This window comes from Hylobates moloch, unplaced genomic scaffold (genome assembly GCF_009828535.3).
Source record: "Hylobates moloch isolate HMO894 unplaced genomic scaffold, HMol_V3 SCAFFOLD_11, whole genome shotgun sequence".
In the NCBI taxonomy this organism is placed as follows: domain Eukaryota; kingdom Metazoa; phylum Chordata; class Mammalia; order Primates; family Hylobatidae; genus Hylobates; species Hylobates moloch.
The window spans coordinates 43,362,492-43,375,708 of NW_026652286.1; the positions used below are offsets into that span (position 1 = coordinate 43,362,492).

General features: G+C 42.1%; 1 protein-coding gene across 1 annotated transcript; it reads left to right on the forward strand.

Moving 5' to 3' along the window:
• Positions 1–11,361: 11,361 nt before the first annotated feature.
• LOC116476617 (olfactory receptor 52K1-like) lies at positions 11,362–12,330 on the forward strand. The gene has a single exon (XM_032166818.1). The coding sequence runs from the start codon at positions 11,362–11,364 to the stop codon at positions 12,328–12,330; it is 969 nt and encodes a 322-aa protein (XP_032022709.1).
• Positions 12,331–13,217: the final 887 nt, after the last annotated feature.

Genomic DNA, 13,217 nt, shown 5'->3' on the forward strand with positions numbered 1-13,217 from the left:
GTGAGGACAGAAGCAATGTTTTTGTTATGTGATTCAGTCTGTGGTAGAACCACTTCTCCAGAAGATGGTGTGTTTATGGAGTGTGTGTCTCTGAGTATTTTAGTGAGCATGTATATGGTATTTTCATACATACTGTAAAGAAATGCCTTTTACACCACAGAGTGATTTGAGATGAGCTAGGTGGAGCACGACTCGAAATATTACCAGCATTACAGATTTATTCTTTGGGTTAAGGTATTTAATTGCCTGGTTGAAATGCAAATCACCCTGTAGGAGTCTATGCTGATAAATTTATAATTATGAAATAGACAAATCTCCAGAAGGATACAATTTTTCAAATTTACTTAAGAAAAGATTAAAAACCTGATTAGATTAATTACCAAGAAAGAAATCAAAAAGCATTAATAAATAATTATTACCTGAAAAACACCTGGACCCAGGTTTTATGAGTAAGTTCTTCCCAAACTTTCAAAAGATGAAAAATTCCTGTGCTATAAAAAACTATCCTAGAACATGATATTTAATTAGGAAATTGAGTGAATTCACTATGAAACTAGCATAACTGCTATTCCAAAACTTCATAACGATAGTTCCAAAAGAGGCCAGCACAGTGGCTCACACCTATAATCCCAGCACTTTGGGAGGCCAAAGTGGGTGGATCGCTTGAGCCCAGGAGTTTGAGACCAGCTTGGGCAACATGGCAAAACCTCCTCTCTACAAAAAATACAAAAATTAGCAGGGAGTGTGGTGTGCACCTGTAGTCCCAGCTCGTCAGGAGGCTGAGGTGGGAGGCTCTATTGAGCCCAGGAGATTGAGGCTGCAATCTAGCCTGGGTGACAGACCAAGACCTTGTCTCAAAAAATAATAAAATAAAATTTAAAAAATAACAGATGCTAGCAAGCTTCTGCAGAAAAGGGAACACTTATACACTGCTGGTGGGAATGTAAATTAGTTCAGCCACTGTGGAAAGCAGTTTGGAGGTTTCTCAAAGAACTTATAACTACCATTTAGTCCAGCAACCTCCCTTATTGGGTATATACCCAAAGGAATAAAAATTTGTTCTACTATAAAGACACATACACACATATGTTCATTGCAGCACTATTCACAATAGTAAAGACATGGAATCAACCTAGATGCCCATCAACATTATACTAGATAAAGAAAATGTGGTACATATACACCATGGAATACTATGCAGCCATAAAGAAGAATGAGATAATGTCCTTTCCAGGAACATGGATGCAGCTAGAGACTATTATCCTAACCGAAGTAACACAGGAACAGAAAACTAAATACCACATGTAATCACTTATAAGTAGTAGCTAAATATCGGGTACTCCTGGACACAAAGATGGCAACAGTAGACAGCAGGTCCTACTTGAGGGTGGAGGGTGGGAGGAGAACGAGAACTGAAAAACTACCTATCCAGTACTATGCTTATTCCCTGGGTGACGAAATACTCTGTATGCCAAACCCCTATGACACACAACTTACTTATATAACAAACCTGCACATGCACACATTTTAATAAGAGTTTAAAAAAATCAATTATTGGCCCCACTTCAGACCAATTTAACCAGACTTTCTAGGAATGGAGTCCTGGCAGTACAATGGTGCTGTTTAAAAACTCCTCTAGGGTTTCTACTGGGCATCCCAAGTTGAAATCATCAAGCTAGAAAGAAAACCATTTCCTGTAGAGGAGATAGCACTGAGTAAAGGTCTAGGTCAATGGTTTCTAATTATATTAGAGTTTCCTGGGTAGCTTTTTTAAAAACACTAATGTCCAGACATTAAGGAAATCAGAATCTTTGGAGACAGGGTCCAGGTCCTGGTATTGTTTTAAGGCTTCCTAGGTGATTCTAATGTAAACCAAGATTGAGAACCACTGGCTTATATTGAGAAATGGGATGAGCATTTAGGGAATATATTAGTTTCCTGTTGTTACTGTAACAAATTATCACCAGCTTGGTAGCTTAAAACAAAACAAATTTATTATCTTACAGTTCTGAAGGTCAAAAGTCCAAAGTAAGTTTCACTGGGCTAAAATCAAGGTGTCGGCAGGATTTGCATTCCTTTCTGGAGGACTTAGGGGAGAACCTGTTTCCTTGCCTTTAGCTGCTTCCAGAGGCTGCCCAGATTCCTTGTCTGGTGTCCTCTTCCCCCATCTTTCTTCATCTTCAGTGCCAGCAAGCACATGACTCTGACCTCTGCTTTCTTCATATTCCCAGGGAAGTAGAACATGGGCATCTTTAGGGGAAGTGGGTCATTATTCTGCCTGCTACATGAATAATAGATAACTTTGGCTAAAACACAGTAGAACAGATGTAGAGAAAGACACAAGTATTGAAGAGATGGTCTGGGGTCACATTTTGAAAGGCCTTGGAGCTAAGCTAGAGAGTTTGTGTTTTATTTAAAGTAAATGCTAGTGACTTCAGATACCAGGCTTCAAGAACTACCACAACTGAAACAGCAGAGGCCACAGGCTACCCTGGGAAGAAACAACCTGCCTCTTCCATGAGGCTGATTGTTTACTTCTGATGTTTGCTGATAAGTAAAGACCACTATGATAAGATCAGAGAAGACCTCTGCTTCAAGGATTGGAGAAGAGTCACCAAGCACCAAGGATGGACAGAAAATAGTGACTTGAGCCAGAAAAGGTATAACCATTCATTGGGTTTAGGGTATGTCCACCATCTCTGATTGTCAGGGCCCAGAAGGACAGAGACAGGACACTCAAAGGGGATAATTGGGGAGAGTGTAATGAGGAACTATTTATAAACACAGACGGGATTAAGTAAGCCAATGAGGGACAGGGCAGCACCCTGGAATTTGCACAGCAAAGAGCCAGGACCACCCCATGATCTGAGAGTCAAATGGAGAGAGTAGACACAGAAACCCAAAAAGTAGTGATAGAAAAACGTCACCCAACCAGGGATGTGGTCTTCAGCAAGGAATCTGTGACCTGGCAGAGACGGAGCCAGGGGAACCAACTCCCTGACCTCAGTGTTCTCCCAACCTCCTACTCTAGTGGGGAGTGAAATTTGGCTGAAGCCACTGAAAGCCAGCAGGCAAGGTAATGTGCTGATGCAGTCTTCTTGAAACAGGCAGACAGCAGAATGGAAAAGACAGCAAGTAGATCTGGAGGGACAAAGGAAAAATACATGGCACAGCAGGAAACATTAAAAGTTACAAAGCCTCAAATTTAATATAGAGCTACCATATCATCCAACAGTCCCACATCTGGGTATTTACCCAAAAGAATTGAAATCAAGATATTAGACAGATATCTGCACTCTCATTTTTATTGCAGCATTATTCACAATAGCAAGAGGTGGAAAGAACCTAAATGTCCATGAATAGATGGAACAGATAAAGAAAATATGATGTATGTGCAATGTGTAAACCCAAAAATAAAAATCTAAGCCCCCAACTCACTGAATGGAGCCCTCTCTTGACCAAGGGGATCCCAAAGAAACCTAAAAAGCTAGTTCAGGCCATGATGAGAAGTGGGGATCAGTCATGCCTGGTTATACTCTTCTCCCTTTGGAGTTTAGGTACAACTGACCAGCATTCACATTAAAATAGAGATCATAAGACTGAAAAAATAGACTTTTTGTAGCAAATAGACTCCACTCTTTGTAGACCCATCTCCACGCTCTGGTATAGCATCACTTGACAGATGGTAGGCCCTGAAGGAAATCAAAGTATTTTACCCCAAAATATATTTCCTTTGACGTATTTTGAAGTGACCCTGCAAGCTGTCTCTCAGTGGGGAAATCTGCGTTCTGTAGAGAGTCATCTCTTCCCTTTACTAGGTATTTTCCAGAGAATCTGACACCTTTTAAAGGCCAGTAAGAGATGTTTACCATCTATCCTCTCTGAGGCCTGTTACTTAGAAGCTTTATCTACATAACAAGAACCTTGTCTTCCACAACCCCCCTTAATTCAAGCATTTCTTTCTGCTGACTTCAACTCTTTAGGCAAATCTTAACCTTTTCAACCAATTGCCAATCAGGAAATCTTTGAATCCACCTATGACCTGGCAACCCCCACACAACTGCTCCCCCCACCAATAACATCTGTCTCCCTAAAATGTATAAAACCAAGCTCAACCCAACCACCTTGGGCACATGTTCTCAGGACCTCCTGAGGCTGTGTCACAGGCCATGGTCACTCATACTTGGCTCAGAATAAACCTCTTCAAATATTTTACAGAGTCTGTTTTTTTCTATCAAGAAATAGAATATTCAGGCCAGGCACAGTAGCTCACACCTATAATCCCAAACTTTGGGAGGCCGAGGTGGGTGGATCACCTGAAGTCAAGAGTTCAAGACCAGCCAGCCCAAAATGGTAAAACTCTGTCTCTACTAAAAATACAGAAATTAGCCAGACATGGTGGCACACACCTGTAGTCCCAGCTACTCGGGAGGCTGAAGCAAGAGAATCTCTTGAACCCATGAGGTGAAGGTTGCAGTAAGCTAAGATCACACCACTGCACTCCAGCCTGGGTGATGGAGCAAGACTCTGTCCCAAAAAAAAAGAAAAAGAAATAGAAATAGAATATTCAGTCATTAAAAAAGAAAATCCTGTCATATGCTACAACATGGATGACACTTGAGGACACTATGCTGAGTGAAATAAGCCAGTCACAGAAAGATAAATGCTGCATGATTCCACTTAGATGAAGTATCTTTTAGTCAGACTCATAGAAACAGATGGTAGAATGGTAGTTGCCAGGGACTAGGGAGAGGGGAAAATGGGGAGTTGCTTTTCAGTTGGGTATAAAGTTTTAGTTATGCAAGATGAAAAGGTTCTAGAGATATGCTACAAAATATTGTACTTGTAGTAAACATACTTTACTGTACACTTAATTTAGAGGGTTAATCTCTTTTTTTTTTTTTTTTTTTTGAGTTGGAGTCTCGCTCTGTCGCCAGGCTGGAGTGCAGTGGCACAATCTCAGCTCACTGCAACCTCTGCCACCTGAGTTCAAGTGATTCTCCTGCCTCAGCCTCCTGAGTAGCTGGGACTACAGGTGCATGCCACCAGGCCCAGCTAATTTTTTTGTATTTTTAGTAGAGACGGGGTTTCACCATGTTGGCCAGGATGGTGGTCTCCTTCTCTTGACCTCGTGATCTGCCTGCCTCTGCCTCCCAAAGTGCTGGGATTACAGGTGTGAACCACCACACATGACCCAATCTCATGTTATTTTTTACCACAATAAAAATAAATAAATAAAAGTTACAACTTCTTTGACTAGTAACACGAATATTTAAGGAAGTGGAATATAAAGCACATTCTTGGAGATCAGAAAGGGTGGGCTCTTCTAGAGCTCCTAAAGAAAGCTGATGTGGCAGAGGGTCCTGGGACGCTGATGCAGTCAGCCTTTCTCTATACCCACTGCTTCACCTTGTCCAGCTGTGTCCACTAAGTGCAGACTGGGAAGCCCCTGGCCCACCCTGAAGCAGGTCAAGAACTGTGTCACTCCCCACCCCAAACCCCAGTCAGGCTTGGGTTCCTGTGAGGTCCTACAAGCCGGGTTCCACATCCACTGTGCCTTGACCAAGCCCTAAGTACCATAGAAGCGGCTCTCCCCTCCACAGCCTCATGATATAGGCCCCACACACAGTACTCAGGACCCACTGAGACTCTCTTCTTCACTATGTGTGGTTACTGAATCCAAGACCCCGAAGTATTCCACCTTCCTTTCCAGGACCCGAGCCACTCTCTGAAATTAGCATGTCTGGCCCAGGCCCCCTCCCGCTCCCTTTCCATTTCTATCTTGCCTGCTAATATATAGGAAATGATGCTAGAGAGCCAGGCATAAACCAGAGCTAAGAGGACTGTCTATTCTCTGCTAAGTAGTCGGCCTTTATTTTGGAATCAGCAGAATTCCAAAGAGGAGATTTAAGCCAGAATATACAATGCTGCCTTCTAATAAGTAGACAAAAGATAAGCAGTCTGCTAATTTTTAAAAAGAAAGAAAAAGAACCCACCAGAGGCATATGGTAACAATGGTCATCATTAATTATAACTAGTTTTAGATATTTAATAAAATACCATTTTTCATCCAACTAGTTAGCAAATACTTTGAAAAGTAATAATGTTCAATAGGTCTTCTCTCAGTTTGAGCTGAGTTTGGGTTGGGAATGAGGAGAGGAGAGGGAACAGATGGACTAAGAGGCACTAAGCCAGCCAGGCTAGAAAAGATGTGACCCAGAACAGGGCAGTAACAGTGAGGTTGGAGAGAAAAAGGCATCCACAGAAATATTGGCCAGACAGGACAGAAGGCATGAGAAATCAAGGATCTCATCCCTCCATCTCCAGGACCATATAAGCAAACTTTCTAGTTTAGCCTAGAAAAGACCTAGTAAAGGGAGGAGATAACTCTCTACAGAATGCAGATTTCCCCACTAAGAGATAGTAACAGCATCCCTAAGATAAAGCATAGAAGATCACTAAGGTAAAGAATACAGGGAATGATGAGGATACCAAAACAGCTTGATGGGGAAAGAATAGCCTTTTCAACAAATGGACGCTAGATAACTGTATATCCACATGCAGAAGAATAAAGCTGGACCGCTTCCTCACATCATATACAAAAACTAACTCAAAATAGGTTGTAGATGTAAGAGCTAAAACTATAAAACTTTTAGAAGAAAACATGGAAGTAAATTTTTGTGACCTCAAATTAGCCAATAGTTTTTTATATGTGACATCAAAAGCACAAAATAAAAAGAAAAAAATAGATAAACTGGACTTCTTCAAAAGTAAAAACTTTCATACTGCAAAGGACACCAGCAAGAAAATGAAAAGACAATGCACAGAATAGCATAAAACATTTGCAAATCCTATATCCAATAAGGGTCTACTATCCAGAAAATATAACAACACTTACACCTTAACAATAAAAGGACAAATAACCCAGTTGAAAAATGGCCAAAGGATTTGAATAGTTTCTCCAAAGAAGCTAAATGGCCAAAAAGCATATGAAAGGATGCTCAACATCGGTAGCCATCAGAGAAATGCAAATTAAAATTATAATGAGATACCACTTCACCACAATGGCTAAAATTAAAAAGAGACAATAACAAATGTTGATAAGGATGTGCAGAAATGAGAACCCTCATACACTTCTAGTGGGTATATAAAATGCTGCAGCCACGTTGGAAAACAGTTTGGCAGTTTTTCAGAATGTTAAACATAGAGTTACCATGTGACCCAGAAATGTCACTCCTAAGTATATGCCCAAATAATTGAAAACATATATCCATAAATATATACAGCTTTTACTTGTCAATTTAAAACGTAGATTTTAAAATTTTTAGAAAAAGAAAATATGTCCACACAAAAACTTGTATATGAATGTTCATGGCAGCATTATTCATAACAGTAAAAAAGTGGAAACAACCCAAATGTCCATCAAATGATGAATGGATAAATAGTATGTGGTATATCCATATGATAGAATATTATTCATCTGTGACAAGGAATAAAATACTGATACATGTTACGTGAATGGACCTTGAAAACATCATGCTAAATGATTCCATTCTGTTGTATGATTCTGTTTATATGAATGTCCAGAATAAGCAAACCTATGGAGACAGAAAGTAAATTGGTGGTTTCTGGGGTTTTGGAGAAGGGGAGGCTGAGGAATGGCTGCTAATGGGTTAGAGTTTCTTTTGGGGGTGATGAAAATGTTCTAAAATAAGATAATGGCGATGGTTGTAAAACCATGTGAGTATACTAAAAAGCACTTCAAAGGGGTAAATTTTATGGTACATGGGCTCTATCTCAATAAAGCTGTTATTTAAAAAATGAAAATAAACACTACTTCGAAAAAAAGAAAACAAGGAGAAAACATGCCATTGTGAAGACATGAATTCAGCTTGGGGCATGTACATTTGAGGTTCCCCTGAGGCATGAGGTTCCCCTGACTGACAGGCTATTGGATACATGGCTCTGAGATGCAGGGGCAACATCTGGCCTGTAGGTAGACACATGTGAGTCACAGGTGCCCAGGTAAAGATGGGAGCCATGAAGAGAGTGAAGTCACCCAGAAGAATGTAGGGTGAAGGAGCAAAGAGTTACAGAGAAATGCTAGAGAAAAATCTCTCTATTCCCCCAAACAGGACCCCTCATCACTGGCCCCCTAATATGCCCATCTCAAGGCCTTGCTCCTGCTCATGCTGTTCCTCTGGCCCACAAGGCCCTGAGGGGATGTGTTCACATTCTGGCTACCCCTGGGACCCTGCTGAGCTAAGCCAGAGCCTGGGAGAAAGCTCTGGGGAGTTCCCACAGGGAGGAATGTGATGGATTTGGAGCAGACTGGTCCTACTACTCTCAGTCTGTGTAAGTCCTGGTGAGTAACGAAGTTAGTGCTTGGCCAAGCAGAAGGCTTGGGGGAGGCTTTCACCTTAGTAATGTAGGGGCAAAGGTGGGCACAGGGTTTGAAGGATCCCCAAAATGTTTTCAGTACCTGTAAATTCTCTTAGTAATCATACACAGTAAGCTACTTCACATAGCAGCTTAAACTAGAAAAGTGCTTTGTATGGCCTTACAGGTGGGGAGAAGGAATCTTTGCCTTCTCCTCTCATTTCCTTCCCATATCCAATGCTAGCAGGTTTGCTTTGTAAAGTTTTCTTCTAAATGGTTCTTAGATTCTCTCATTCTTAAGTCTCTGAGTTCTTGGTTCTCTGATCTTATGATCCCAGGTGGGGATCAGGGAAGAACAAAGCCTTTTTATCCCTGTGATTGTCCACCACCAAACATTTGTTGAGATCTAGGCCATTTCTCATTTCCTTTTGACTCTATACTTGCCTGTGAAAGCCCAAGCCCAGACTAGGGTGTCTGCCTAAGCTTTGGGTACAGGGTCCCCACTTCATACTCTGACCTTGCACCTCCAAGACAGCCTCAGAAGGGCTGTGGGGAGGGCTGCAGTCTGAGTGGGCCAGAATGGGGTTTTCAATAAGTTATTGGAATGAAGGAAAGGGGAAAGAAAACAGAAGGGCTCTCTAGATCTTGGGCAGGTGAGTAATATTAAGAAAGAACAAAGAAATTGCTCAACTCTCATTTTATTTCTATTCCCATATCATGAGAAAATAGCTTAAAACCAGAAAAGGCATAACAAAGATGTCTGAAAGAACTAAAGCCCCTTCCCTATCATGGTAAGAGATTATAAGAGAGCATCTGACAATGCCAGTAAAATTCAAATCTCTTGCTTAGACAAAGTACTTATACTTACTGAAAGAATTTGAACATGGGTTTGGGATTTCTCTGAAGTACATTCATAAGAAATCTTTGGAAAAATCTGAAGACTGAAAAAAGGAAAGGGAAAAAGGCTAACGTCGATTACAGATTGTTCAACTTGAAGTTGGTTCCTTTCAAATATCTCTAGATATCTGCATATCAGTTCCATTTTTATGCACTTGCTGAAACTGGAAGAACCTAACATACTTGAACTCAGTAAAGCATTACTGGGCTTGATTTTCCCTAATACATCATTCTCTCATTCCTCTCCCAACCTACACCAGGCACAGTCAGATCTTCACCCATCATGCTCCTGAATCTCTTGATCATGGCTCACTGCAGCCACAAGCTCCTGGGCTCAAGCAATCCTCCCACCTCAGCCTCCTGAGAAGCTGGGACTATAAGTGTGCACCACGACACCCAGCTAATTTTCTTTATTATTTTCTATAGAGACAGTGTCCCATTATATTGTCCAGGTTACTTTCAAACTCCTGGATCTCAAGCAATCCTACCACCTCAGATTACCAAAGTGCTAGAATTACAGACGAGAGCCACTGTGCCTGGCCCTGTAGCTCTTCTTACACCATTGCATTGGAAAAGCAATGCTCCAAAGGGAGCACCAGAACAGCTTACTTTTTCTGCCTGGACAAAATCTCAAGAAGTTTCTAATATGACTTTGTTAATTCCTTAGAAAATATTAAAAAGTCCTTGGGTCACTTTTAATTTCAAAGACCACCTCATATTAACCATTCAAATAGCCACACCCACCTAACTATAAAAACATTGAAATTAGAGGTTGCCCCAACACCACTCCCACCACCTGTGCCTCCTTCAAATTGTATGCCCAGGGTGGGAAATGGGAGCTAGTCAGATTTGTCCCTTAATCTTTTCCCTATCTTTTCTTTCCCTCCCTAGTTTACAACTGATGGCTTTTCACCTCACCAAGTCACAGGAATGGAGAATAGCTCAAGAGTAGACATGACCTCAACTGACCTGGCATTGGTCCTTCCTGGACTTGGTAGATGTTAAAAGCAGATAGTATTTTGGGATGCATTTGTTGAGTATACTGTTACATGCTGTATTTTGACCATTGTTTGTCATTACTAGCCTACTCAGTAGAATGCAGTCTCACTCAGGGAACACAAATGTTACTTATTGTTGTATCCATGAATCCAGCATATGGCCTAGCACAAAGTAGGTGCTCAGTAGAGGTGTGAAGAAAAAAATAAAGGAATGAGTAACTGTATAAAAATGAGAAAGCAAAATGGACACAAGAGCTACAGAATGATGTTATTTCATGAAGCATCTCACCAAATGGTAACAAAAACCTCTTCCTTTTCTCTATAGAAATGTAATTCACGAAGGCCAAAGCATCCAGGGCTTCCTGGTGAGGCTGGGGAGTAATCTCCCTTTTCTGCCACCCCCCTCCCACTGTGGGATGTGGGAAAGGAAAATGCCAGTTCTCTCCAAAGGCTTTCTCTCTCAGACTGTACAACCTTTTGTACTCTCCCGGTACACATTGTACTAAAGACTGCAACAACAGTTTTCAGCTGCCTCCTCTGTAAATCCCATATAGGAAGTCTACTCCAGCACCTCAATGTGGATGAAGAAAGGAGTACTTGCCTTGCATTTTGTTCCTGGGTTTTGGGCACATCAGATGAATCTGAAGCAGAAAGTGTCCTATTTTAACATCCTGTTAATCACTGCACTTTATTTCTTACTTGTCACTTCAGTCTTGTTCAGCCTAATGTGAGCTCATTCAAGACATAGACAATCAATTACTTATTGTGTATCCTAAGCCCCAGAATAAAGCCTAGCACAAAATAGGTCCTCAATAAGAGGTTTGTTAGTGAAAAAACAAATGAAGTCTTCTTATAGAAAAACAAAAGAAAAATAAGTAAGTTAGAGCTATGAAAAGTAGTTATTTCTTGAAGCATATCACTAAATGTTGAAACATAACTTTTCCTTCTCTCTTTAGGAACACTGGAGACTCATGGAAGTCAAAGCACCCAGTCCAGCCTGCTGAGGCTGAGGCTGGCCAGGGCTGGACACAGAAATCAGACCTCCCATTCCTTCTTTCTCCAGAACCATCCCGCTCACCCAGGGAAGATGTCAGGGTGGAGCAATGGAAGTTCCAACGTGTCCTACACCAGCTTCCTCCTGGTGGGCTTCCCAGGGCTGGGGGAGTCCCATTCCCTCCTTGTGCTGCCCTTCCTCAGCCTCTACCTGGTGACCGTCTTTGTCAATGCCCTGGTTATCCACACAGTGCTGACCCAGCGAAGCCTGCACCAGCCCATGTACCTGCTCATCACTCTGCTCCTGGCTGTCAACATCTGTGGTGCCTCCACCGTGGTGCCCATCATGCTCTTTAGCTTCTCCGCACACTTCAACCGCATCTCCCTGGCTCGCTGCCTGGTCCAGATGTTCTGCATCTACTTCCTCATTGTCTTTGGCTGCAACATCCTCCTGATCATGGCCCTGGACCGCTATGTCACCATCTGCTACCCTCTCCACTACCCAGAGATGGTGACAGGCCAGTTGCTGGCTGGCCTAGTAGGGGTAGCAGCTGCCAGGAGCACTTGCATTGTTGCTCCAGTGGTGTTTCTGGCCTCCAGGGTTCACTTCTGCCACTCAGACATGATCCACCACTTTGCCCTCATGAAGCTCTCCTGTGGGGACATCTCCCTAAACAAGACTGTGGGGCTCACTGTTCACATCTTCAACAGAGTCCTGGACATGCTCCTACTAGGCGCCTCCTATTCCCGTATTATCCATGCTGCCTTCAGGATTTCATCAGGTAGAGCACGCTCCAAGGCCCTGAACACCTGTGGCTCCCACCTGCTGGTCAGCTTCACCGTCTACTCATCCACCATGTCCTCATCCATTGTCTATCTTGTGGCCTGCACTGCCTCCCAGGACGTGCACAACCTGCTCAGCACCTTCTACCTGCTGCTCCTATGTCTGGTCAATCCCATCATCTACGGGGCCAGAACCAAGGAAATCAGGTACCACCTGGCAACTCTGTTCCAAAGGACACCACTACAGGTCCCCTCCAAGAAGCCCGAGTCTCTGCCCTGACATAAGGAGCTTCCTGGCTGATTCTATAGGACTTGTGGGTCCTAAAATCATTCTCAGTATCCAGTGAGTGGAAGATAATTAGGTGAGTGAGTCATCCCTGCTATATTTTGGCTTGACTAGCTGCATTTGTCCTTATTTTTAAGAGTCTTATTTCCATTTTCTGAAAAATAGCCACTCATTCAGAGTTATACAGTAATCCACTGAAAAGCAAGCTTCTGTCTCTGGCTTCTAAGTTTACTCCCCTTCCTTCCGCATGAGTTTCATTTGTTCTTTCATTCATTTATTCATTAAACATTTATTATACATACATCATACTAACCCTATGATTGCAAAGAAAGAAAAAAATCTCAGTCCCTTCCCTGAAGGAGGTCCCAATCTAGCAAACTGTAAAGAGATGTAGTGTTCAATAATAGCTTTATGTACAAAATTCTCTGGGAACATAGAGGAGGGACAATCACTAAAAAGGAACAGAGAAGGTGAATTTGAGTTGGATTATCCTTCAAATCCAGCTCAAATTCACTGAAGAGGAAAGAGATGGAGAAAAGAAAATCCATTCTAGGCAAAAGGAACAGCCATGGACAAAGGCATAGAGGCATGAATAAACATGGCAGACATGGAAGCTCACTGGTAGGCCCACATTTTCCTAAAACAGAGGAAAGTAGGGTGTATGGAAGGAAATGAGGCTGGATGGGTAACCAGAGGCCAGATGAGGAGAGGTCTTATCTATCATGATAATGAGTTTGAATTTTTACTCCAGGCAGTATGTAACTATTTAAGAGCCCAAAGAAGGGAAGTGGCAAGATTATATTTGTATTCTGGAATGATCACACTGCATATCAGTATACATCACTACACATAATAGAGTGTGATTCAAGGGAGACACGCCT

Excerpts from the sequence above, each read along its gene's own strand:
- LOC116476617 (XM_032166818.1), top strand. The coding sequence starts at position 11,362 with ATGTCAGGGTGGAGCAATGGAAGTTCCAACGTGTCCTACACCAGCTTC.